Below are 27,798 nucleotides of genomic sequence, written 5' to 3'. Positions count from 1 at the left end.
CTCTATCTCCACTTTCAAATTATCGGCTATATCCCTTAGTGATACATCTAATTTTTAAATGTAATTTAATTACATCTTTAACAAGTCTATCTTAAGTACTATATTATATAATACTTTCATATAACCCGTTCCACCCTTTATGCTATCCTTATATACTGTATTTATACATATCTTTTTTTAAGTATATTTTATTAATTATGTTCTTATAGTAGTTCCAATTATTCCCCCTTTGCTCCCCTTTGCCCAGTACCCCCCTTCCCTCCAGCAATCCCACCCCCCGTTAGTTCATGTCCATGGGTAGTGCATATAAGTTCTTTGGCTTCACCCTTTCCTATATTATTCTTAACTTCCCCCTATCTATTTTGTACCAACCTATTATGCTTCTTAATCCCTGCACCATATCCCCATTTCTCCCCCTTCCCCTCCCAGCTGATAACCCTCTGAATGATCCCCACACCTATGATTCTGTTCCTATTCTGGTTTGCTTAGTTGGATTTTGTTTCTATTTTTTAGATTCAGTTGTTGATAGTTGTGAGTTTGTTGTCATTTTAGTGTTCATAATTTTGATCTTCTTTTTCTTAAGTAAGGCCCTTTGACATTTCATGTAATAATGGCTTGGTGATGATGAGCTCCTTTAGCTTTACCTTGTCTGGGAAGCACTTCATCTGCCCTTCCATTCCAAATGATAGCTTTGTTGGATAGAGTAATCCTGGTTGCAGGTTGCCTTTCATCACATTGAATACTGCTTGCCAGTCCCTTCCTGCCTGCAAAGTGTCCTCTGAGAAATCAGCTGATAGTCCTATAGGCACCCCCCTATAGGCAACTCTCTACCTCTCTCTTGCTGCCCCCAAGACTCTCTCTTTATCTTTCACTTTTGGCATCTCAATCATGATGCATTCTGATGTGGTCCCCTCTGGGTACAGCTCGCCCATGACCCTTCGTGCTTCCCAGACCTGTATGTCCATCTCCTTTGCAAAATTTGGGAAGTTTTCCTCATTTTTTTCAATTCTTGCTTTCTCATTCTGCACTGGTTGACTATTTTTTTCTTCCTTATGTTCCAAATCATTGATTTGAACCCGGTTTTCCTTCCCTTCACCATTGGTTTTGTGTGGATTTTCCTTTGTTTCACTTAGCATAGCCTTCACTTCTTCTCTTATGTGTTTGCTGTACTCAAGCATATCTGTCAAGCCTGTGAGCATCTTTATTACCAGCTTTTTGAATTCTGCATCTGTTAGGTTGTCTATCTCCTCATTTGTTAGGTTGGCTTTCTCCTTGTCGCTTAGTTCTCCCACTGGAACCTTGATCCATTCCCCCTTTTGGGCCATACTTTGCTGTGTCCTCATTCAGACAGGCTCCTGTGTTTGTTTGCCTTCATGTTCCAGGTAGAGCTGTTGCTCCTGTTACATTGTAAGGGGCAGAGCCTTAGGGACTTGTCAGTACAAGGTGACCTGTTTCACCACACTGTGGTGCTGTATGTGGGGGAGGGGTCCAAGAGGGAACAATGCCACCTGCTCAGAACTCGCCCCTTTTCCAGGCACTTCTCCCACTTTTGCACCGAACTGGTGCCCCTCTAGCTGCTGCCCTGGCCGTCGTTCCCAGAGTGGGTGGATCTGTGTATGTTCTAGGATGGTGGAGGCCCTTTAAACAAGCGGACTCTGCTGAAAGACTGGCAGTTTCTGCCTCAAGCCCAACCCCCACTGATCTGCACGGTCAGAAGCAATGAGGCTTGATTTTCCCCGGTGCTGGAACCGTGAGCTGCTAGGTCTGGTGAGGAGCTGGGAGCACTCCCAAGGTGTCCCTCCTGACTTTTTAAAATGTGTGACTGCATTTCCACTGGCCTGCTGCTGCCACTGGTGCTGCAGCCACCACACCACATTCTCTCTGCCCCAGCTTTGCCCCTACTACCTGTCTGGATGAGTATTTCTTCTTTATATCTTTGTTTGCTGGACTTCCGTGCATTTGATTTTCTAGAACTTCTGGTTGTTTCTAGTTTTGAGATAGTTGTATTCCTTCCTAGTTTTGGAGGGAGATGCAGCGTGTCGGTCTACCCCACCATCTTGGCCGGAAGTTCCTATTTCTACATATCTTAAGAAACCTTGCAATGTCACTATGTTTGCTTTAGTCAGTTATCTTTTAAAGAGATTAAAAAATAATAAAAATACTTTTAAGTATGCCCCATATTTACCATTTTCAGTTTTCTTTATTTTTTTTTTTTTTTTGGTATATATTCAGATCCTGATATTCATTTTCACCTGCCTGTGAAACTTCTCTTAATATTTCTTACACTAAAAACCCTCTGGCATTGAATTATCTTAGCTTTTGTTTGTTTTTAAAAAATGTTTCTTTATTTTTTAAATAATTGAAAAATTAATTAGTTGAAATAAATTATATGAAGTTGGAGACTTCCGGCCAAGATGGAGGCTTGGATGGACACGCTAGGTCTCCCTCTACAACTAGAGAGGAATACAACTACTTCAAAACAAAAGATAACTAGAAATTCCAGAAAATAAAACTACACGGAAGCCCAACATACAAAGTTATAGACCAGCAGCGCCCTTTGGGCAGGTAAGAAGAGCAAATTGGGTGGTGCTGTTTGCGGTAGCACCAGGGACAGCGGCAGGGAGAGCAGTCTCAGCTGCAGTCTAACCCCGGCAGCTCGCGAACCCAACACTTGGAAAAGCAGCCACCACATCACCTCCAACGGAGAGGCCCTGAGGACAGGAGGACGGATCCCAGTCTCCTAGTGGAATAACGGCAGGAATCCATCTTGGACCCCCACCCCCACACAAAGTGCCACAGCGCTGCGAAATAGGTTCCGGATCTCCGCTGGTCGCTGGGAAGTGACGACAAAGGGCCACAGCGCGGCAAAAAAGGTTGCGGATTGCCACTGGTCGCTGGGTCATTACGAGTACACAGGCACTGCCCCCTATAGCCGGCCCAAGAAAGCAAAACGCATCTGCCAGAATGAGGCAGACAACTATAGAAATCCCGGTGGTGCAGCTCACCAGGCAACAGATGAAGAACCTGACAGATGAACAGATAAGAAACCTGTCAGAGGCTCAGTTCTGGGCCATTGTTATCAGGTGGCTTACAGAATTCACAAAAGATCTGGAAAAAGATGAGAAAGAATCGAAAAACACTCATAACGAAAGGAACAAAACCACATACGAGACAGATGGTGAGGAAAAAAAATCCAGAGTTCATTTCAACAAACTGGAATATGGAGAAGGAACAAGCAGTCAACCAGTGCAGAGAGAGGAAATGGGAAGCAAGGAGGAGAGGATCAGAAACCTCTGGGACAGCTATAAAAGGCCCAACATAAGAATCATTGGTTTACCAGAGAGCGAAGAAGATGAACTAGAAATTGAAAAATTAAGTGAAAATATAATAAAGCAGAACTTCCCAAACTTGGGGAAGGAAATAGACATACAGGTCCAGGAAGCACAGAGAGTTCCAAAAAAACTGGACCCAGGGAGAACCACTCCAAGACTCATTATAATCAAAATGTCAAAAGTTAAAGAGAGAATCTTAAAAGCAGCAAGAGAGAAGAAAAGAATCATGTACAAAGGGGTCCCAGTTAGACTGTCAGCTGACTTCTCAAGGGAGACCCTGCAGGCAAGAAGGGACTGGCAAGAAATATTCAAAGTAATGAAAATCCAAAACCTACAACCACGAATACTCTATCCAGCGAAAGTGTCATTCAGAATAGAAGGGAAGAGAAAGTGTTTCCAGGACAAAATAAAACGGAAAGAGTTCATCAGATCCAAACCACTATTAAATGAGATGTTAAAGGGACTGGTTTAGAAAAAGGAGGATCAAAACTATGAACATTAAAATGAAAACTGTATCACAACGACCAACAGAAGCTAGGGAATTGAAACAAAGGCAAACTAAGTAGGCAACAAGAGTGGAAAAAGAACTATAGGTATGGGGAGCATATTGGGGGGAGGTCAGCAGGGAAGGGGAAGGGGAGAGGGAGGGAGATGGTATAGGAATTACGAAGCATAGTAGGAGGGAATGGAATAGACAGAGAGAGGTTGAGAAGAACTATATGCACAACCAATGGGCATCGACTAAAAGGGGGGGACAACTGGAGGGAGGGGGCCACTGGGTGGAGGGGAGCAGAGCGAAGGGAAATTGGGACAAATGTAACATTATAATCAATAAAATACATTAAAAAAAATAATAAAAAAATTATATGAAGTTGACAGGTTTATTTTTGTTTTTGCTTTCAGCTGCAAGTAGTTGCATAATCAAAGACTGTAGGGAAGCCCCTGCTATTATCCTTTGGAATACAGTGCCCTGAAAATTCTAGCTGGCTTAACATGCACTGCCACTCCCCTCCACACACACATATACATAGACACATATTTTTATCTCTTCATTTCAGTAGGACCTCCAAACTTTGTTCATATTCCTTCTCCATATGTTTTGGCCTAGGAACCGCCACTTGACAGTTGGCTGAGGAGATGGTAGAGCTCACCTCATTTTTTTCCCTGGATTCATAGACCAAGTTCCATTCTGCGTTTTGTCCAATATCTGAAAACAGTGTTTAACGGTGTATGTATGTTTCTATTATAATTAATCCTTAATGAACAGCAGCAAAAATATCTATATTTTTTAACCACATCCATATCCTTTGGTCTACTGGGTTTCATTGCTTCTTTATTATCTTCCTATAGAGACAATCATAGAATGTTGGTGAGTGGAGAGTGGCAGCTAAACTGAAAGATAGGTTCACATCAACATCAGCTTTCTCTTCACCCACATTTCAACTACAGTCACACAAAACAAAAACAAATGATGCTTGAATATTCACTTAAACTAGATTAGCTTGTAATAATAAAAATCCTGAACCAAGCAAGTAACGGTAAAGTTTATCGGTATGAAGATTTGAGCTTTCTTCCTGCATATAATTTGAAAAATCATTAATACTGATTAAATACAGAGAAAAATGGGGAAAAACATCTATGAACTTTAAATTGTTATCTTTCTAGAGACATATTAAATACCTATAATTGTAGTTTTTATATTACATATGTATTACAAGCTAACTAAAATAGTGTATAATTTTAACCCCCAAGGAAATGGTTGCCAAAGGGTAAATTTTTAATATATAAAGGTTAGGGTAATAATACAGAGGATGCTTTAGTTCTTTTACACATCTTTAATAAATTTTTATTTGTTGCTAAATTGATCATTCTGAATCTGTTCATACTTCTCTGTTTTTATATGATTCTTACCAAATAATACTGTTTTGAATATTTTCCTGCAGCATCTTACCCCCAGTTTATTTTCTTTCTCCCTTCCCTCACTTGCCTTATGAAAGCAGTTGCTCTCCAAGCATGTGAAACAGAGTGTAGAGAGACAGTTGTTTATATAATTCAGCAAACCTGATATAGAGTAAAAGAGATTTAGAGAGACACAATTACCCATAATAGCCATCTGTGCCTATCAGATTCACCAGATAATTGTTCAACTTTTTACTTCATTTTAGCAGGACAGAGATAGAGTGAATTCATGAGAAAAGGTAGATTATTGTACAGATACAAGAATATCTGTTTGGGGATAGATATGCAGTATCATCAGCTTTGTGGGAAGTTATGCTCTCATTATCAAGGACTTTGACCCAGAAGGGATGACTCCTAAAACAGAATCAGGAATCTGAAATCCAAGTTTGTTCTGAGATCAGCTAGCTGTTCAATTCAAACAAGTGCTGTCCATTAAACCATAGTGGTCACACTAGCCTACTCTTGTATATCACAGTAAATACTGCATACAAGTCTGGCCATTATTTAACAAGATAAGCCGCATAGCAAGACATGAAGGAGTTATGTGAAAATCTCAAGATCTTTTTTCATTCTGGAGGGTAAGAGATTAGAGATAATTATTAAAATTTGTCTAATCAATAAGAGTTTGGAAAGTTGCATAACAAATTTCAGAATACTAGATTATGAGCCATTTCTAGAATCTTAGAAGACGTTGTTTCAGCATCAGTGACGGAGAAGAGCACATCTTATAGCAAATTTAAGGAATTTTTTCTCGAGGGTTATGTCAGTTAAATTTGTAAATAAATAAATTTGAGGAGGATTTCTATGAATTAATAGTCTTCATGAGCATTTTAAAAACATTTCTAACCTTTTCCAGTGAATTACCTGGAGTAACACGCCACCACAATATTTTTTGTGATGTTACTATCACACACAGAATATTGGTTCATGGGATACCAACCCAGCCTGAGATGGCACATTTTATATTTATTTAAATAACTTGTCCCTCATTTTTATGGCCTGATTATTTAATTTTCTGTAATGTCAGTTCCCTACATTTTCTTATATGCATTCCCTATAAAGCAGTATACCAGACCCCCAATGTCCCATTCTTTCTTTACATCAAAGAATCCACAAGAGATTGGAAAACAAATTTACATTTTTCTATACACTCTTCAAACTTCAGAAAGCTTAAATCCAATTTGAACTTAGAGGCTGAGGGTTCTCATGCATTCCAAAGAAATGAAATTAAATTTACCCTTCCAGGAGGTCACCTTAATGCCACAGCTAAAAGTTACCCGACGGTTATGGATAAATTGCCAATACTGTTATTTTTTACTATGTTGACAAAATCATGGCGTAAACTTAGAATGAATAAGCTACATTTAAATGATGTTGCTTTGGCAACAGGCTTAGTTTTTTAGTATGTTTCAGCCATGCAGATGAAGAGAAGGATGTGCAAATAAAGAGATCTGTTCTCCCATCTGTAGATTGTTTCTGTTGCCAGTACAATATGTAGTTAAAGATGTTTAGGAAACTGGAGAGAATTCATACAAAGACTTTACATGACCACTTGTATTATAGGAAAGGATGCCAGTTATTAATATAGTCTGAAGATGAAACACCCATAAGTTGCTTCTTCTGGCTGGTGATTTCTGGTGGGACTTCATTGAATTCTTGATTGAAAATCTTCTAGATATGATCAAATGCAAACCCAAAGTAAAAAGAATTTGGATTTTATTTTTTAACACATTTTATTGATTATGCTATTACAATTGTCCCAGTTTTTCCCCTTTGCTCTTCTCCACCAGGTACCCCATTCCCTCCAGCAATCTGCCCCTTAGTTCATGTCCATAGGTCATGCATGTAAGTTCTTTGACTACTTCATTTCCTTTACTGTCCTTAACACCCACCTGTCTATTTTGTACCTACTAATTATGCTTCTTAATCCCTGAACCTTTTCTCCAATTTTCCCCCTTCGCCCTCCGTGCTGATAACCCTCCAAATGATTCCCATATCTAGGATTCTGTTCCTGTTCTGCTTGTTTGCTCTGTTTATTGTTTAGATTCAATTGTTGATAGTTGTGAATTTATTGCCATTTTAATGTTGATAGGTTTTATCTCTTTTCTTATATAACTCCCTTTAACACTTCATATTATAAGGGCTTGGTGATGATGAACTCCTTTAGCTTCGCCTTGTCTGAGAAGCACTTTATCTGCCCTTTCATTCTAAATGATAGCTTTGAGTAATATTGGTTGTAGGTCCTTGCTTGTCATCACTTTGAATACTTCTTGCCAGTCCCTCTTGCCTGCAAGGTTTCTTTTGAGAAGTCAGCTGACAGTCTAATGGTAACTCCTTTGCAGGTAAGTATCTGCTTTTCTCTTGCTGCTTTTAAGATTCTCTCTTTATATTTAACCTTTGGCATTTTAAGTATGATGTGTCTTGGTGCGGTCCTCTTTGGGCCCATCTTGTTTGGGACTCTGAGCTTCTTGGATGTGTATGTCTATTTCCTTCACCAAATTAGGGAAATTTTCTTTCATTATTTTTTCAAATAAGTTTTCAATTTCTTGCTCTTCCTCTTCTCCTTCTGTCACCTCTATGATTTGGATGTTGGTACCCTGGAAGATGTCCCAAAAGCTCCTTAGCCTATCTTCATTTTTTTTAATTCTTTTTTCTTCTTCCTGTTTTGATGGAATGTTTTTTTATCTTCTTTATGTTCCAAATCATTGATTTGAATCTTGGCTTCATCCCCTCCAGTGTTGTTTCCCTGTAGATTTTTCTTTATTTCACTTAATATAACCTTCATTTTTGCCTGGGTCTTTTTTTATCCTGTTGAAGTATCCAGTGAGTTCCTTGAACATCCTGATAACTAGTGTTTTGAACTCTGTATCTGATAGGTTGCTTATCTCCAGTTCTTCCTCTGGAGTTTTGTTCTGTTCCTTCATTTGGGCCATATTTCTTTGTCTCCTCTTTTTGGCGGTCTCCCTGTGTTTGTTTCTATGGACTAGGTAGAGCTGCTTTGACTCTCTGTATGAGTAGCATTACCTATGTAGCAAAGCACACCTCTAAGTTGTATGGGGTGGAACCATAGGTAAGCACAAGGGTGGGGCAACCCATGTCACTGCTCTGTGACTCTGGGAGGGTGGGGGGCAGGGCTCGGAGAGAAGACAGTGCCACTGTCTGGCCTCTGGAGTTTTGTCTGGGAAAAAGCTTTCTCCTGGTACTTGCCCTCTTGCCAGTCACTTTAATTTCTCCCTGTATGTCCCTTGTGCCCTTCCAGCTGTTGCCCTGGTGCTGAATACTAGAGGGGGTGAGTCTGCATAAGACTTAAGTCCATTTCAGGCCCTCTGAGAGGAGTCTCCTGTGAATCCTGCAGTTTCTTCTGCTGCCCCAAACCCCACTGGTTTTCAAAACCAAAAGTTATAGGGAGTTATCGTCCTAGCGCTGGAACCCTGGGCTGCGTGGTCTGGGACTGGGATCCCTTGCTCCCAAGGTATCCCCCCTGACATGGATGTGGGACCACCTGTCCTGCATTTCCACACCTCTTGGCTCCACTCCATGTCTCCATGCCTCTCATGACCTCTCCACCTCTCTGCACCCGTTCCACGCCTATCCACATTTCCACCCCTCCTACCCATCTAGGTCAATGTGGCTTCTTTAAATCCTTGGTTGTTGGATTTCCATACAGCTCAGTTTTCTCACAATTCTGGGTGGTTATTGTTTTATAGTCTAGTTGTAATTGTTTTCTGTAGTTGTGCAAGGAGGAGAGACATGTTTACCTATGCTTCCATCTTGACCAGAAGTCGAGAGTTTGGGTTTTAAGGTTTGGGTTTTTTGTTTGCCTAGAACTTATGAGTATTGAGAGAGAAAAAACCTGATTACTAGAGTTTTTGTTTGTTTGTTTGTTTGTTTCTTTATTTGAATCTTTAAGAAAGGGTAGATCATTGTGCCTAAGCAAATATAACCTTTTAGGATAGGTATACTGTATCTTTGCTAACTGAAAATAGTGGCTTACTAATTTGGATTGTCCCATGGAAATAGAAAAAGTCTTTGAACAAAAAAGCATCAATAAATGTCATTTATTTATGTTTTTTAAAAATACTTTTCTGGGTGCCACCTCCCAAATAGATTTCTTGAGAAAATGGACTCCCTCCTCTATACATGAGGCAACTTGAAACCAACTCCAAATACTTTGCTTCATATTCATAATTGGCCATTAATAATGGTGATCAACTGACCCCTAAGGAAATGGTTGCCAAAAGGTAATTGACTAGGAAATCGCTGGGGTAGTGGTTTAGCAAAATGTTCCCAGGCCCTGTGGTGGGACACTAACCACGGAAGAAGTTTGGTTTGCCTTGGATTCCATGACAGTGTGTGTATTCTGAGCTTACAGGGCCCTCACCCCTCCCTGACAGCCATGTATGGAAACGTATTGAGCACCTGTTTGCAATGAGCACTGTGCCAGGTTTATTACAAGTGAGCTATAATTGTATGGGATTAGAATAATTTTTAAAATCCTTCATTGTCACATGGCTAGCAGGTAGCCAAGAAGGTCTTCAAGCCTAGTCTTGCCAACTCTGAAGTCTATTGTCTTTTTATTTCATTTTTCTGAATATTTAGAAATTTAGAACTCGAGTTAGATTTTGTTAAGCCTATCCTGTATAAAATCTCTTTGGTCAGATACATTAATAACACCAATAATTTTGATTTTCAAATTCAAGCAATTTAAACTTGTGAGCTAGGATCTGAGAGGAAAAGTTGAGATACTTTAATCTGTAGAAGAGAAGGCTGAGAAAAAAATTAGTTGGTGGCATTTTTCAAATACTCAAAATCATTGCTAATTCAGAACCCACTAACTTGGACATTTACATTAACTGAAACAGTTTTAGAAATGGACTTTCCCTGTTACTTCTATGTTTAAAGGTAGTGCTGCTGTGTAATGGAAGAGTATAAAACACGCTTGGAAGAAGCAGAGACAACACAGTCAAGAGAATGAATTGTTTTATGTAAATAAATGTGGAAAGTTACTGAGTGAGTAATCGCATCTCCTCACTACAGATGTCTCCTAGGAACTTGACTCTGTGAGAACTTAGTTCTTAGGTTTATGGGTGCTGATGTTAAAAGGGATGCCAGCACTCAGCATAGCATCTAGAATCCCTGAGGACAGGGCCAGGGTAATGACGCCACACTGTCTTTTGCTAGACCTGGAACCTTCTGACCCAGTGACGCTTTGGTGGGAGGGGCTGGGGGAGTGGGGACTGAGGAGTATTCCATGGGCCATCTTTTATCTTGGTCACTGACCCTTGCTCTAAGGGCGTAAATGTATTGAGAAATCATCTTTAAAATATTCAATAATTCCAAATGATCTTATCCCTCTGGCTATCTGAATTAATAGAGTCTGGCTGTATGTGAAAAAGAGCTACACAGAAGGAAGTCAGCTATTTTCTTTTGTGGCTGGAGTCAGAACAAAAAGCAGCAGACTGGGATTTCAAAAGGAAAGGTGCATATTCAGTTTAATTTCAGGAAGAACTCTCTAAAGATTAGAGCTATTCTTTATCCATCTATTCTTTCATTATATTCAATGAGCACAGACTGTGTCAGGCACTGTGCTGAGCACTGGTGATAGAAAAGATATCATATACCATATCAGCCTCTAATTATTATCAGCTCTGTCAGCATATAATTACCTACTGTGGAATAAGGGCAATATAGAATCAGGAACGAGCTGATATGGAAATATTGAGGGGATAAAAAATTTTAGTCTGTACCTAGGATGCTTACAGTCTAATAACACTGATTTTGAAAATTATTGCCATTTTCTGAATAACAGTTATGTATCTCATGGAGCATCCTGCTAAGTTTATTACGTGCTTTGCATCTAGTCCTCAAAGCATTCCCATAATGAAGGTTATTTGATCTAATTTTCTGGTGAGGAAACTAAAGCCACCTGCTGAGGCACGTGGTACAAGGGGCATAAAGGGGAATGGGCATTGGTGAGCTGAGTGGGGATTTTGTATCATGCAGCCTAAGTTAATATTTTAAAAATTCCCAGTGGAAATGTTTCTCCAAAATTTCTTCTGCACTATCACCCACGTGGAACCTCACCCTTCTGGGCTGCTGACGCCCAGGCTGTACATCTCCCTCTTGGGCACAATAACTTCCTTCAAACCTCTGCTGCCAGATAGTATTTCTAACCCAGGCACTCTTAACAATCTTCCCAAGAAAAAGAAGGCCTAGAAATTCCTATATCAGCTGACAAGAGACTAAAAAGGTATCTACCCCCTTGGTAATATATTCCAAACATGAGTGAAGAAGATTTTGAGTCTACCCTGTATGTTCCCTACCATTCTGCTCACATGCCCTGAATGGACCCACGTATGCTAGGATGTTGAGCCTTCAGCTCTCAGGTGGCCAGTGGTCCTGGGGCAGCTGGTTTTTTCCTCAGTGAGCCATATATTTTCTGTGTGTGCCATGACTTTAAAAGGACTAGAGCACTGGCCGGGTGGCTCAGTTGGTTGGAACGTAGCATCAATCCTGTACTCCAAAAAGGTTGCATGTTCGATTCCTGAACAGGGCACATACCTGGGTTACGGGTTTCATCCCAGTCATGGTGCAACCAATTGATGTTTCTCACATTTCTCTCTCAAATCAATAAATATATCCTCATGTGAGGATTTAAAAAAGGACTAGGAAGCTCTGCTGTAAGTATCTCATAAAATATCTGGGGCTTGTTGGTGATCCGTGAGAGAACCAACCTTGAAAGAGAGAAAGAAGGCAAATAGGACAATGAGAAGTAAGTGGGAGGATGGACTAGGGTCAGAAACAAAATTGGTGACCTTGGAGCAATAAAACCTGCTGGTCCATCCAGCCACCCAACTCTTGAACTCATTAACAAGGCCCTGTTGACACCTGTCCTCATAGTCAAAAACGTGAAAAACTTGTCAAGATCAAGACAGAGTCTACTTATTCAGGGTGCAAGGCTGGCTTTGCCCCTTTGAACTTTGTTCCTATCACAGCCATTTAATTATTTTGTGAGATCTTATAATCCTCTGAGGAAAAAACTAGCTTTAGAAGTACAGTATCTAACCCTTCTCCTGGTTACAATATTTTTTTATGAACTGTGAGAAACTTACAGCGCCTTAAAGAAACTACATAAAGAAGGTGTCAGCATTTTCAATACAAGCTCCATTTCCAAAGGTTTATGCACTCTGGAGAAATTTGCTTGAGGCTGAAACTTGGCATATAGCACCTGAGTCCCTGACTGTCCACACTTCATTTTATAGGTACTTACAGATGAGCCCTTCAAATTCAATACATTTGACATCTGTAATTTTTAGAAATAAAAATGGCTTTAATAGCAGGTGGTTTCTGAATTTAATGTCAGTGCACACAATTCTCAGAGAATCAGAGATGTCAGGAATATCAAAAGTCCTATTTTATAGATACTGGTATGACAAGAGTATGAAGGGAAAGAAATAATTTAAAGGGACAGATACCAGGAAATACTGGTCTCCTATGAAGGGCACCAGACTTAGACTGATTTACTCATTTTTCCTAACCCAGGTCCCTGCTTTCCCTGTTTTCTGCCTTGTGTGGTAGCCCGGTCACCAAACGTGGGCTTTGGTGTTTAGGGTCTTTCCTCAGAAAATCACTGAAAAGGCAGCCAAGAATCTCATGTTGCTTTTTGAGTCTCCATTTGAGGGGACTGGATGAAGTGCTCTCTGAGCCATAAAATATTTGGTAGGGAGACAATTCTTAGACAAACTCAACAAAACATTACCCGCAGAGGTGAAGTAAATTCCAGGGAGATCCTGGCATGGACTCTGCAGATGCAATCTGAGAGGGCAGAGGAGAGGGTTACTAGGTGATCGTGGTTCTCAGGAACCATGTAGATCAGGATGCATAAGCAGCCTACATTCGTCAGCAACTACCCAGATGCCGGGAATGTCAACAGTAGACACCAACCTCAGGATGGGGAGCATGGGAACAAGCTAGAATCCAGTGGCCTGCACCAATTTCAAAAGAGAAGCTTGGGACTTCTCCTAGGAGCAGGGGGCCATTCTCTGAGCCTTCTGCTCACAAGGCTGCCTCAGTGGCTATTAACTTAGTGGACTCCACTTTTGGATTTACCTGTGCTTTTAGGGGAATCGGTGTAGCTTCGTGGTTAAGCACATGGTCAAATCTGAGAGTTTTACTTATAACACGTGGCCTTGGGCAAGTTACTTAAACTTTTTGAGCTGTGATTCCTCATTTGTGAATGGTGGTACTAGCTCTTACCTTTAGGGTTATGAAGATAAAGACATGATTCAAAGAAAGCAGCAAACTTTTGGTGGCTATAATAAGCAACTGAACGTGATGATCTGTTTTCACAAAAGGAAGAGTCCCTAGTGTCCCTCCATGCTGAGCACTGTTTGGCTCAGAGGCAGGCAATCCCAAAGATGCTGGGAGGAAATTATTATGGCAGGCAGCCTGGCATATAGGGACTAATACATCTCAATTGTTAACATCCCATGAATCTTTGACTGCCATCCTCAAAGGCTGATTCAGTTCTGATGAAGATCCATTTCTGTGTGAAACTAAAATAGTTCAGATATTTAGAGTTGCCCAAATACAACATGTGAACATGCTAAATCTAAGCATTGTATACCTAGACTAAAGTAAAGAAAGGACACTGAATTCTGGCGAGCACCGTCTTTCTTTTCAAACTCCTCCAGCAACAGTTCCCCATGCACACAGCTGATCATTTCTCAAAAAGGCCATTCTGTAACAATTAAGCCTCCTTAATTGAGGAGAAAATGAATAGAGGAGGTAATGAATCATCTGTAAAGCTGGTTGGGAGTTTAGCTGACCAGGTGGAGGCCCTGAAATGAATGGGTCTAAAACGTATCCTTTGTGATCCTGGAAAGATCTCAGACCATAGCCAGATGATTCAGGGCTCCACAGTCCATGACTAGTCTCAGGTGCAACAGCATATGAGATAGCTAAATGCTGCCCTACTGGAGAAAGGCTATCTGTAGTTTCCTACTAAATATCCCTTTTGGAGACTGAAGACTCTCTTTTGAAAGGGACCTCATCTTCCAAGTGCTTCAGCAACCAAAGACCAAACCTACTAGAACCTATAAATGCCAACTCTGTACCTACTCCCTTTATTTTTACTTTAGTATTAGGAAATTCACAGAATTCTACTACTTAGAGCAAAGATGTTTCAGGGAAGGGAATGGGCAAATTCTGGTGTTCTGATACCAACTGCTGAGCATCAGATGTGATTGTATATGAAAGGCATTGAGAGATAAACTTTTTACCTATAAGATCTCTACTCATACCTGAGTATACTGAGCATTTTTTATTTGACACCATTCATTATTTTATTCTTTCAACAATACTAGTTATTCTAAATTCTGCAGAGATTATATCATGAAAATTTTTTTATCCTCACAGGAACTCTGTAAGAAACCTGAGGCCTTGAGAGGTTAAGGACCTCCTGCAGAGGTTCACACAATTAGTATTTAACTGTTGAGTCTCTTGATACAAAGATTACATTGTATTCTATTGTATTCCCACCATGCCTAACACAGTGCTAAGTTGTGCCTCTTACCTAGTCCTAAACTTATAAGATGCTGATGGAAACTTTACTAAGGATGTTTCATTCTAAGATTATTATATAAACAGAAGGTTTGTGGGGTGTCAACCAGATCTTGGAAGCTGTCTCATTGGCTTGGATAAACCACACCACCATTTTAGAAATTAAATATATAACAATTTTTTCATATAATGTGTTTTGAAGGTAAGATAATAATTAGCACAATATGTCACACACCTTTAGTGAAATCAACTTAATTTAATTTAGGAAATGGTAGAATTCCTGGGAATGACTAGAAATCTGAAAAATATTGATGAGTTTTGTAATTGTATAAAGTATGAGTAAAAGACAGAAAGCACCTCTATAGTTTTCTTCTCAATAAGACTTCAAATGGCAATTGGGTTAAATGAAGTCCACATGATAAGTGATATTACCATGGGTAAAGTAACTTTAGGAATGACCCTTATAGCACATGAGCTACTTGTCCTCACAGTCAAATTGAAAGGCCATAGGCTGAATTACAGCAGAATGGATGATAAATCATATAAGGGGGATGCATAATTACCTTTGTTAAAGAATCACTTCAATTTGTTATTGTACTCATTACTCTTATTTCAGTTAATAAATTTTACTTAATTGGTTGAAGTCATATGATTCCCAATTGAAATAGGGGTGATCAAAAGTAATTTTTGGTCTCTAATGACTGTTCTGTTTCTATTATAACTCCAGAGAAGCATTAGGGTATATGTGCATGTGCCTCTTACTGCCAGTAATAGCTAGCCTTCTTACCTTCTATTATGCGAAGGGGATATTTTCATGTTCAATTAAATGTCTGTTTGATGCCACTCACTGGAGATTTACTACACCATTAACAGTACTTCTTTCTTCTAGGTGGCCCCTTTCCTCCAGATCAGATCCAGATGCCCAAGATCCTTTTATCCTTTCATGTGAGCTATCTCTAATCATCACTATGTTACTCTGTCTAGAATCAAACTGCCAGATGAGGACCCTGGACAGTGGGATCGGAACCTTTCCACTCCCAGACTCAGGAACTCGCTCCATGGGACGGTACACATGCCAGTCAGACTCTCCAGAGGACACTGAGCCCATCCTGTGTCTCCAGCCAGCCCTTTGTGCAGCTCCTTCCATCAGAGTCCAGACCCTTGAAAGAGAAGTGCCTTCCTCCGGTGACAGCCAGGGCTCTGCAGACACTGCCATTCATTCCACATCCAACACCATCATGACTGCCAGGGGGGTGCGACCTCCTCAGAGTCGCCTCCCCAAACCAGCCTCCACAGGTAAAATGCCTATTTCCTCCCAAATTAGATTGTTTTCCCACCAAAATAATGCACTTACTGACAAAATGGAAAACAGGCAGCAGAAAAGGTTTCCACCAGGAAGCGAGTGAGCGACCTCTGCCCAATGGAAATGTGGCTGCATGAAAATCCCTGCATGTCCTCAACCAAAAAGTAAAAAGGCAAGCATTAAACATGATCTGCTCTTGGCATTATGTTAAGGAGTGCACATACATATAAAGGAAACAAGCATGTAGGTATAGGTAGATGGATGTATAAATTGATAAGGAAAAAACCACACAATGTACAAATGGGCTTTTATCATTTAAAACTTAATTCTGAATATAGACCAATGGAGATGCAATGTAAATTTAACTGAAATGTTGGTTGCCCTCTAACCAGACACATATGTCTTCTGACATAATCCTATCCTGTTCAGATATATTTATATATTGAATGATAAAAAACTTAATTGGCTATATCAGCAGTAGATTGTGCATTAACTGCAATAGAACAGAGTGAGTCTTCCCACCAAGAGGCACCATTTTTGGTTACTGTCAATTGAAACAAGCTTTCATGATTAAAGATAGGACCAAGATAAGGGTCAAAGTTTTTTTATTGTCCCCTCAAGATTAAAAATATTTATTGCCGCTCAAGATGACACTACATTTCTGACATATAAAAGCATATGAAATAGAACGCTAAAGACTTTCATTTATTATTTGATGGTAAGGAAGGAGCCACAAGTAGAAATTATATTACAGACTTTTGAAAAATTAGAAAAGAAGACTTTTAATTAAACATCTTTGAATAAATGTGATTGGCTTATTTCTCCCTTCCTACTGTAACACTAACTGCCATGAATGTTTCATCACAAACTTCTGCTCATTTCAAGCCAAGGCTGTGTTTTAAAAAGCTAGGGTGCATATTATTTTTGAAATAAATGCATTGTTAATTAATGACACAGCCTGCAGAGATTCAGGGGTGAAATCTTAGTTATAGATTATGTGCTCCATGCCTGAATAGTCACATGTGTGACCTCAATTCAGCAGCGGTCTGCCGAGTAGACGCCATGATTAAACACTGTCATTATAACAAATTGAATAGAAACCGCAAGCCTTGAATTGCTTTATAAGAAGGGGATAGGAAGGAGATTGTTCTGATCTGACTGCAATATTCATAGCAGCAGTTTCCTAAGGTTTGTGTCTTAATTAAATTGCCCTGAAGAGTTGTAAAAATGTAGTATATGGCAAAGCGGGAGGTCATTATGTCGCCAGATACTTTTGTATCACCCATCCTGATGCTTCCTGTCCACCCAATGATATTGCCACTGTGGTTCAGAGGCATGGCTGGCTTTCCAAGGCTTCTCTCTTTTCTGTGGCCATTGACCACTCATTTTTAAAATTAAGGAATGGATCCCTGGCTGGTGTGGCTCGGTGGACTGAACACCACCAGCCTGCAAACCAAAGGGTTGCAGGCTCACTTCCCAGTCAGGGCACATGCCTGGGTTGCAGGCCAGGTCCCCAGTTTGGGGCACGTGAGGGGCAACCACACAGTGATGTTTCTGTCCCTCTCTTTCTCCCTCCCTTCCCCTGTCTCTAAAAGTAGGTAAATACAATCTTTTTTAAAAATTAAGAAATGGAGAACTAGCTGGAACAAAAGGAAAGTAGTTTAGAGCAATCACTTCCTACTTAATGTATACATTTGAATTAGTTTTTCTCTTATCCCCATATCAAAAATGGAAGTAACTGTACAGATCTCACAGTGTTGATGCTTCTACTCGCAAGCAAAACAACGTAGACAGGCCATCTTAGCATGTCCTGTTGATAACCATTGAGGCTGGAGGATAATAATAGCATCTCCTTTCTGGCATTAGAAGGAGTACACTCACTCTGCAGGTTAATCTACTATTATGGGTAATGAAGGAACTTTATTTAATTGTTCTCTGCTAATTACATCCGTGCTCCTGAAAATGTGATCCATGGGCCAACATCATCAGCATCATCTGGGAACTTGTGAGAAATGCAGAATTTCAGCCCTCACCCCAAACCTACTTAATCAAAATCTGCAATTTAACAAAAGCTCAGCTAACTGGACGTGCAAGTCAAAGCTTGAGAAGCACAGTCCTGCAGAATTTTTAAGGACCTATGAGCAAAGTTTCCTAACCTTATCATTTAAAAGGATCTTCACAAGTATTCTAGGAAAATAAGGGTTACCTGCTCAAATATGTTGGGGAAAAGTCGCAAATTTAAATAACCCTCTGGAAGTTAGGACTGTTCCCATTAGCACACAGAAGGCTCTGAGAAGTGCTCCAAACCGACACATGTTAGTTATTGGATGAATAACACTATCTGAGAAATAATCATTGTTTCCCAGTTCGCCCACTGAACCTTTCCTTAACCTGAAAAGCTTACCGACATTTTATGGTAAGGTAGTCCAAGGACAGGTTTTGCCTTTGGGTCCTCAGGGTGAAGATCCTCTATAGATGTCCAGAGTTATGTACACATGTCTGTTAGCACAGACTTGCAGGGTGCAGAATGCTGGGAAATGCAACTTTCACCATATTTGGATCTTTTTTATTATTTTTTCCCCATTCCCCTCCCTGAATTTATATAGAGCTGGAAAAAAAGTTGACTGTAATTTCATTTACATTTCTTCATTTAGGAAAAATCAATTCCCAAAAGCAGAATGAGGCAGAGGCGAGGCCTCAGACTCGTTCATCATTCGAATATGCTGAAGATACCATAGCCGGGGAGCTGCTTCCAGACTGGAGGGCTGAAGACCCCCAGGTGGACACCCAGGTGAGGGGAGGCCAACAGGAGTACAGCTTCTACCTGTTGGTTCTGATTGTGAAAAGTGAACGCCTTAAACATTTTGTGATAGATTTAATTGTAAGTCAAATTTGTTGTTGGTTTAGTAAGTAAAAACCTAGGCCCGGGGCTCCCTCTTAGTACTGAATTATTAAGTAACACCGCGGGTTCTTGGGCAGAATTCAAAGTGTTTTCATGGATCTACACCCAGATTCTTGAGGTATGGATGCCCTGCCCTGGTTAGACGTTGTGGAAGAGGCATTTACTCTCCCAAGCCATAAGAGTGCCATTTAGAATGATTAGATGATATTTTTTCATTATCTCCTCAGTTACTGTAACCTTTATTTGTTCCCATGAGACAAGTAAAGCAGGTATAATTAGACTCCTTTCAGAGATGAATAAACTGAGGCCTGGGGTGGTCTAATGACTTGCCAGGGAGAATGAGACCTGCACTTCTTTAATCTCTATCATTTGTGCTATGGGTTCCTCATGTACCAAGAGAAGGAACACACAGGCCCCCTCATGGGTGACTGAGCCTAGGGAGGAGCTCATGGCTCAGAGACCCTCGGTCATCCCTCTAGTTACTTAGTATTCCCTTCCCTACCCCTCCCATTTACCAGTCTCAGCTAATTACTCAGGCCATATCAGCCTGTTCACTATTGTCCTGGGGCTGGCCCACTTCAGGGTCTTTGGTGAAAGGGTGGGAGGAAGGACATAAGGAGCAACTACCAGAGCTTCCCAGCCCTTCCGAGACCCTTTCTGCTCTGTTGCCTTGGCTGTCCCTATCCCAGCATTAGGGAGAAAACCCTAAAAGAGATCCAGAGTTGGATGGGGAAACAGTTTAAAAGCAATAGGTAGTAACAGTGGCAAAGAGGTTCGGGCAGTTCCAAGAAAGAGAGAGAATTGTTCAGTGCTGTCCCCCAGGCATGTGGTGGTGGGGCACTCTTCACCCAGCATTCATACCCCCTGAACACACACCTCTCTGGGGTCCCCTTCCTCATCATCTGTCACCAGCTCTGCCTATTGGAAATCCTGCCCTGTCTTGTAAGAGTCACCACCACAACTTGGAACTTAGAACTATGCCTCATTGACTGCCAGGGAGGGAACATTTACAGCAGGACTTAGCTTTATATTTCCAGTACCCAGCTCAGTACTTGGTTCTACTCATGTATGTTGAATAGAAGGATGAAAAAAATGCATCTTCTCATACCCAGAAAGTGTTACTGGAGTCCTGCGGGAACTTTAGACATGGGGCTTCTTTGGAACCACAGCCCATAGACTTGTCATTCGTAATGCATGTCATCCTTGCTAGACTACCAGTATCTCCCGCACTGAGCTCTGTACTCCCAGAACCTAGCACCTGACTTGGCACAGAGTAGAGAGTCCATGGGTATCTCTTAGATGGGTGGATGAATGAGTAAATGAATGAAGGAATAAAGGAAATGAATAAGTGCTTGAATTTAAACCACAACTGAAAGAGCTCACATCCTAAAATGTGTTTTTATAATTTCCCACGAAATGACACTCTCCCAAAAAGACGTTAGAGACCCATCCCATACATCTGTGCCTGAACTCTCTGGGATGGATGGGAAATAATAGGCTCTGACAAGGCAGTCTGCAAACGCCCTGATTCTACACACAGGAGTTGCAGTCCTAGATCTACCATTCTCCTTGGGAAAACCATTCATAGAGCATCCACCGCCTCCACAATTCCTGAACATGGCATGATCACAACCCCAGTACCACCCTGGTGGGTCAGGCTGTGTGTGCATGTGAGCAGAAGGGGAGACTGAGTCCCTGGACCTGAGCTCTGTCAGTAGGTTTGAGGATTATGTCAGCTTAGCAACTATACTTTCCTAAAGGCTCCTGCCCTTTCAGAGGCTGGAGGAAAAATGATAACTTAGGCAAACATTTATTATTTTGTTCCCAAGGTTGATTTTTTCTCATACCCTCTAATACTTGAAAGCCAACAATGAGATCAGTTAAATAAATAAGTCATTACGCTTGGAACAGCAACTCTAATAGGCTCTTGAGAAAAATAAGACCCCATAAAGAAGTGTACAAAATGCAGAGCAGGTACTGTGGGGACTTCCCTAAGCCTGGGACAATGGCAGTGTGGTCAATGGCTTCATTAGCGCAGGCCTGTTTCGGCAGCTGTGGTAATGAGGAGACCGCGCCAGCTCCTCAGACAGACGGCGAGCACAGTTGCACTTGGGGGTGGAGCAGTGGAATGGCATTCTGTGCACACAGCAGCAGCCAAACGGGGACCGTTCCACGTCCTCACAGCATTTTCTGCCCCCGTTTTGTTTGTGTGAATAACCTTAACAGTCTCATATTACTCATTTAGGACAAGGTACCCAGAATGTGTTCATATTCTGCCAGCGGTGGCAGTGATAGTGACAGTGACCGGACTATGGAAATAATGGTTTTGGAGCTGGAAGGGGCAAGTTAGTGAAAGCAATGAAGAGCGCCACCCCAGGTAACGCACAGCGAGCACACGGGACATTCGGGCTCCTCTGTCTGGGAAGCCGCTGAGTATGCCTTTCACTGAGCTCTGCTTCCTCCCACACCCTTGATTTTACATCTTAGCTCCACGTCTCTCTTGAGACCTGATTCCCTGGCACGTATAGAAAATCGTCTGTGCACATCAATTTGTTTCCTGGTATAATCTTCATGACATTGCAGTGCAGTCTGTAACGATTTTATTTCCAAATCTGGCATCTCCCAAAAAGTCTTCAACTGAGTTATCTCAGTAATGAAGGAATGACTATAAAGATAAGTTTGTTCTTAATTACATCTTTTGGCAAGTTAAATCATCCAGTGAGTCCAGGATATAATTTCTAGGCTCTTTGCTCACATCGTTCTGTGTAGCTCTGGACCTGTTAACCATGCCGTTATGAACAGGTCTGTTTATGAGGCTAAAACTCCCTCACTATTTCTGTTTGAATTGGAATTGGCAGTAGAAAAATCATCATCCTGAGATGTTTAAAAATATATATATTCAGATGGCATTTCCTTACAGATACATGCACCCCTAATACAGCATGTGATCTAGGGTCTGCCTTTCTTCTAACCTATTCTGGATTGTCAGAAACATTTTAATGATGCAATGAAGAATTATTCTTTTGGTACTAATCACCTTCTTTTTTTTTTTTTCTCAAATACTAACTTAGCAGTTATATGATAAAACCATGACTTAAAAAGAAACATGAGGCTAATATGTTGCTCTGGGGAAAATGTAATCTAGCAACCATGCATGTTTCCAGTTTTCCAAGAGTCCTTGCATTTGTGACATGAGGCAAGAGTGGCTTGCGTGTATAACCGCTGACAGGGGCCATGTCCACTCTGCTCCTTGCTTCCTGCCAGTCCTCAAGAAGCAGGACCAATGGTTGAATGCTGCCGAGGCTAACCAGCAAGAAAGTGGCAAACACCTCTGGCATTTTCATTAGGTTGTTATCTACATTAGCTCTCTGTGGTTTGTCAGTGTCCCTCTGGGTGTGACAGATAAAGGGGAAGGAAGGTTCATCATCACGATGCCTGCCCACTGAGGATGCCTAGGGCCATGCCAGCTCCTAGTCCCAGCTCTTCCCTTGACTCTATCCCAAGTCCACAGTGAATAACCTCACCCCACTGACCCTCCACTGCTCCATCCAAGAGTGATGTCCAGGGCTCCTCCCAGTTCTAAAATCTCATTCTTTTATTGAATAAATATCCACCGAAAGCCCCTTCTAGGCAAGCTTTCCAGCAGTGAGTAAATGAATAAAAATCCCTGCCAGATAGTAAAAAAATACATACAGTAAGCTCGAAGTGTGCCTAACTTGTTGAAAGGAGATCAGTGCTGTGGACAAGAAGAGTAAAGCAGGGTGTGGGGTGGGAGAGCAGGACTGCTTGGAGTGGAGATGGTGGGGGTTGGGGAGTGCACTTAAAAAGGGCAGCCCGTACACACCTCACTGGGATGGTGATGTCTGAGAAGAGAGTTGAAGGAGGGATGCGAATCAGCCAGGAGGCAGTCTGGGGAAGCGCATTCTCGTCAGCCAGAGAAGCAGGAGCAGAAGCCTGGAGAAGGGGCAGCCAGCAGCCAGTGCAGCTGTGGCAGAGAGCAGGCTGGCAGCCTGGAAGGTGACATCACATATGCAGAAGGAGCCGGAGCCGGGAAGGCCTTGCCGGCCATTCTGAGGACTTTGCTTCTTCTCTGAGAGTCAACTGTGGGGAGGGAGCCTTTGGATAACTTCAAGAGCGATGTTTTAGAAGAATCACTCTGGCTACCCTTTTGTAAAGCCTGAAAAAGCAAGATCAGCCAAGAGGCCATTACAGCATCTAGGCAAGAGATGTTTGTGGCTGGGACCAGACAGTCACAGTGGAGAGAGTGAGCAGCACTGGCTAGGAGAAGCCTCCTCAGTGATGGCCGTGTTCAGCATCTGCATGACCAGTGCCACAGCCAGTGCCTAGTGAGAGTAAGGAACTAAATTTTTTAATTTAATTTTTGCTGTAATTTTCCTAAGAGACAAACTGTTTTGCTCTATCTTATTTTTAAAATTTTTATTAAATTGAATTTAAATATTAATAGCCACACTTGGCTTATACAACACAAGGAGTGAGAGTGGTCTGATTCCTGATCTAATTAAAAATACAACCCAATTCACCAATAGTGTGTAGGTGGGGTGAAATAAAAAGCAGAGCCCACAAAGTCTCCACAGTTTGGGTCCTTGAAGGGATGGCATTCTGATGACCAAGATGGAGAAGGACGAGGTTGGGGCTTGGGGAGGAAGACTGGTAGTTATTTTGGACATGATGAGTGTGAGGTGCTTTTTAAGCAAGTGGGGGTGTTGGGTAGATGGTGGGCAGATCAAGTCTGGTCTGGAAACATAAATCAGTGTCAGCAATGTAGATGGCATTTAAGGTCCTGGGTCCAGATGGGATCAGGAGGGGAGAGTGTTGATGAAGAAGGCATATCATCCTCTAAATGTAGAGGTCAAGGAGAAAAGGAACAGCCAGCAAAGGAGACTGAGCAGGAGCAAGCAGTGAGGGAGGAAGAGAATGGGGTGTGTGGTGTCCTGGAAGCCAAGTGAAGAAAGACTAAGAGAGGAATTCATGATTCCAAATGTGGTTGTTACTAAAAGAGTAACAATTTTCATATTTGGTGGTCGTGTTTGTCCCTTGGTGTTCCTATTTCTCCCTTTGGCAGTGAGGTTCCAGTGGGGAGTGGGCGAAAGAAATGATAAGAGGGAAAGAAGGATGGTCTAAAGGCAATTTGAAAACATCTTGAGAAAGGAAACAAGATTAAGACAAACTGTTTGACTCCGAATGAGGGAGTACCAGAATACAAGAGAACTTGTCTCACGGTTCATGTTTTCGCCATTGCTTTGTTCAGGTGAGTTGTGCAGAGTCTTAGAAATAAATATTGATGATAAATAAATAAATAAATAAATAAATAAATAAATAAATAAATAAATAAATAAAAATAGATGATGTACCGATCCCGGTGAACAGTGCACTTGCTCAACTTGCTCCTTTAACTTTTTTTCCCCCTATCTTCTGTAAAATGAAGTGAGCCTCAGCCTCAGTTTTCTCTCTCTCCTCGCTTTGCTCACCCTATCTGAGCAAATCCCTATTTGAAAGGAGGGGCTTCTTCCATTCTATTCCTTTAGAGTCTAGACAACCGGTGCTTCTTGGGGTAAGGCATTGAAGTCTAGGCAGAGCAAACCCGGAAGCTGCCTTTAAAAGTGGACTTGCTGCCAGAGCTCTGTCATCGGCACACAATGCACCTGGCCCAGCTGAGCACTGCTCGGCCCTGGTTGATGACGCTGCTGCCAGAAAGGAAACGTGGCATGCAGACAGCTGGCATTGTTGTGGGTGCCCGCTGGCTTCCAACAAACCCTAGGAAGAAGCATTTAAGGTAGATGCAGCATCATCAACTTTTTAGATCCCAGCAAAGTTGATCTGAAAAGAAAATAGAAACAATTGGGAGAAAAACATTAAAGGAGTGAGTGCCCTGGGTGTGCCGTAGAGATTTTCAAGTCACGGTTTTGTCTGTGAGTGCGAGGTTGCCCCCAACCCCGTTCATGCTTTAAATAACAAGGGTTTGCAATAGAGGCCCCAACCTGCAAAATGGAATTTGCCGGGAGATCTCAAAGCCTTACCACATACTCTCCAAGACAGTTCTTTCTCAAACATGCACTCACTCCCTGGTTCCCTGAAATTTCCCTCAGATGGAGGAGGGCCCTTGACAATGGCAATCTGTCCTACAGGACTTCAAGGAAATGCACACTCAGTGACCTCAGTTGTAACCCTGTCCCCTCGCAACTGCCCCTGCCCATTGGCTGCTCAGTTGTTAGCCACTCACAGTGCCTCATAGCATGCGTGGGGAGGGGGATTTAAAACTGAATGCCCTGTGATCCCCCATTTCCTGCTTTCTTGTGCCCATGCTTCTTTGAATCACACAGAATGTGTCAAAAGAAACCTGCTTTCCAAAACCCTGCCACTGGGCTCATAAAGCACTAGCATAAATACACATCTTTTATTTCAAGGTTGGTTTCTTTAGCTTCACTTTGAAATATGTACCAAAAGTCCAAGCCGTTAGCTCAGAGTCAGCAGTGGGAGCAGGATCTAGGAGCTGGGTAGGTGGCCCAATGGGTTGGGTTGCAGACAGGAGTAGTTTTGTGGCTTTGTCTCCACAGAGCTGCCCACAGTAATTTGCCAAGCTGGCCAAGCAAATATTCCTGCCCCTTCCTGGCAGACAGGGCCTCAGAGAAGGCATGGCAAGGCACAGAGGTGGAGAGAGGTGAGAGGGAGAATGAACTAGAGGCAAGAGCGGGGGTGGGGGGTGGGGGTGGGGCAGGCCCAGGGGAGTTACAGCAGTGAAGCTCCAACCTCTGGATAGAGGGAGGGAGAGGAGTCTCACCCCCAGGTGACCCTGCTGGACCTGGCTGATAAAAAGAAACATAATCTTTATCCAAGACTTCTTCCCTAAGCTTCCAATTCATCTACCAGACCGCCCACCACCATCACTGAACCTGCCAGGTACCTCTAGGGCAAACATCCAAACTGAAACCTCCCTTTTTCACTCTTGAAATCTCTGCCTCTCAGGTTCTCTGTCTTAACTGGTGGTCTTGTAATTCTCCCCCCGCCCCCCACACACACTTTAAAAAATTAATTTATTTTTATTGTTTTTCTATTACAGCTGTCTCATTTTCCCTGCATTGCTCTCCCCTGCCCTGCCCACCTCCCCCCTCTCCCATAATCATTCCCCATCTAGTTGTCCATGTCCATTTATACTAGTTCCCTGACCAGACCCTCCCCCTTCTTTCCCCTCTTTTCCCCTTCCCCCTTCCCCCTGGTCACTGTCAGTCTGTTCCTCGTTGACATGCCTCTGGTTCTATTAGGAATATAGTCAGCCCTCCATCCCTCTTTATCCATAGGTTTTTTATCTGAAGATTCAACCAACTCTGAACCAAAAATATTATTTTTGATTGGGAATGCATGGATGCAAAGGACATTGTTTTCTGCCACATTATATAAGGGACTTAAGCATCTGTGGACTTCGGTAATTGTAGGGGGTCCTGGAATCAATTCCCTGCAGATACTGAGGTACAACTGTACAAGCTATGAAGCCAGGGGTGTTCCTCGATTCTTTCTTCCCATCTGAGTATCCCAAGGTCCTGCTGGCTCCCCTCCCAGATACTCCTGAAATCTACCTCTTCTCTAGTTCTTCTGCCATGATGTCTTCATCTGGTCCACACAGCCCATGTCCTCCTTTTTTCCCTTGCTCCAGTCCACCCAGTGCCAGTCCCATCCATGCTGCCACCAACGTGCAAAATCCCATCATTTCATTTGCTTAAAACTCTTTAGGGACTCTCCATTACCCACAGACAAAATCCAATCTCTTCCTCTTGTGAAATTCATAAGTCTTTCTGACATCATCTTTTTTCATTTCCTGTCTTTACTTTATGCATCATCAAAATGCTCTCTCTGTTCTGAACATGTGATGCTATTAGGGGCTTCTGTGCCTTTGCTTTCATGGTCTCCCTTCCTAAAATGGCTTTCAGACCAACACCCTTCTTCTCTAACCTTCATGTAAATTCTGCTTAGTTTTTAAGAATCAGTTCACTTTACCTCCTCCAGGAAGTCTTCCCAAATGCTCCTACATCTGCTACACCTAATTACTCTTCCTTGTGTCTTCCCCTGTAACACACTTTATTTAATTCTGTCACTTGGCACTTGAGATTATACTTATTTCTTTGCTCTCTCATTAGTGCCAAGATTTCTTCTCATTCATATTCTGCATTTGGCACAGGGTCTGGCACATCAGAGGTATTTAATAAATGTTAAACAATATCGTAAGTGTTGAATAAAAATGCATCTAACTCACAGGACTGGTTTAGGCCTTGGGTTGCTCCTTGTGCACACATCCATCATCCATTCGGGCCTTTCCTTGTCCACAGAGAGAAAGACCCAGAGCAGCTACCTATGAAGAAAAATTAGATAAGAACATTTTACCTTTTCTGAGGGCTATGCTAGAAAAAGCAAGAAATCCATTTTTCCAGTTTTTCTCAAGAAAGCAGAATTTTAGCTTACTTTTCAATGATTATTTTTCACAGGGGCTGTTGAAGGCATATCAGTATCTTGTGTTGTTTCTTGTAACTGGTCCCATGCTCCCTGGCTTGATTTTCATAATCTATGTCCCAGTTTGGGAATTATTGTCACAGAGTCACTCTTATCAATGAAAATGTATTACTATATCCTTCAAGTCTGAAAGAAACAAAGGCTCAGAACCTGTGTTCTTTTGATGTTTGATCTTTGAAAATCTCCAAGTTGAACTGGTTAATTAATAAACAAGAATGGCA

At 41.8% G+C, this 27,798-nt stretch overlaps 1 protein-coding gene across 2 annotated transcripts in view; it reads left to right on the top strand.

The window, feature by feature from the left end:
- Window positions 1–27,798, top strand: part of NCKAP5 (NCK associated protein 5) — a 1,035,979-nt gene that overhangs the window by 958,282 nt on the left and 49,899 nt on the right. For both annotated transcript variants that reach the window (XM_090279418.1, XM_090279420.1), the window contains 2 exons: window positions 15,837–16,148; window positions 18,810–18,946. In XM_090279418.1, the coding sequence (XP_090135544.1) occupies window positions 15,837–16,148; window positions 18,810–18,946 (449 nt within the window). The remainder of the gene's footprint in view (window positions 1–15,836; window positions 16,149–18,809; window positions 18,947–27,798) is intronic.

The sequence above is a fragment of the Furipterus horrens genome, unplaced genomic scaffold, assembly GCF_987537825.1.
Source record: "Furipterus horrens unplaced genomic scaffold, mFurHor1.1.pri manual_scaffold_1, whole genome shotgun sequence".
Lineage (NCBI taxonomy): Eukaryota > Metazoa > Chordata > Mammalia > Chiroptera > Furipteridae > Furipterus > Furipterus horrens.
This window is presented reverse-complemented; position numbering and strand designations above follow the sequence as displayed.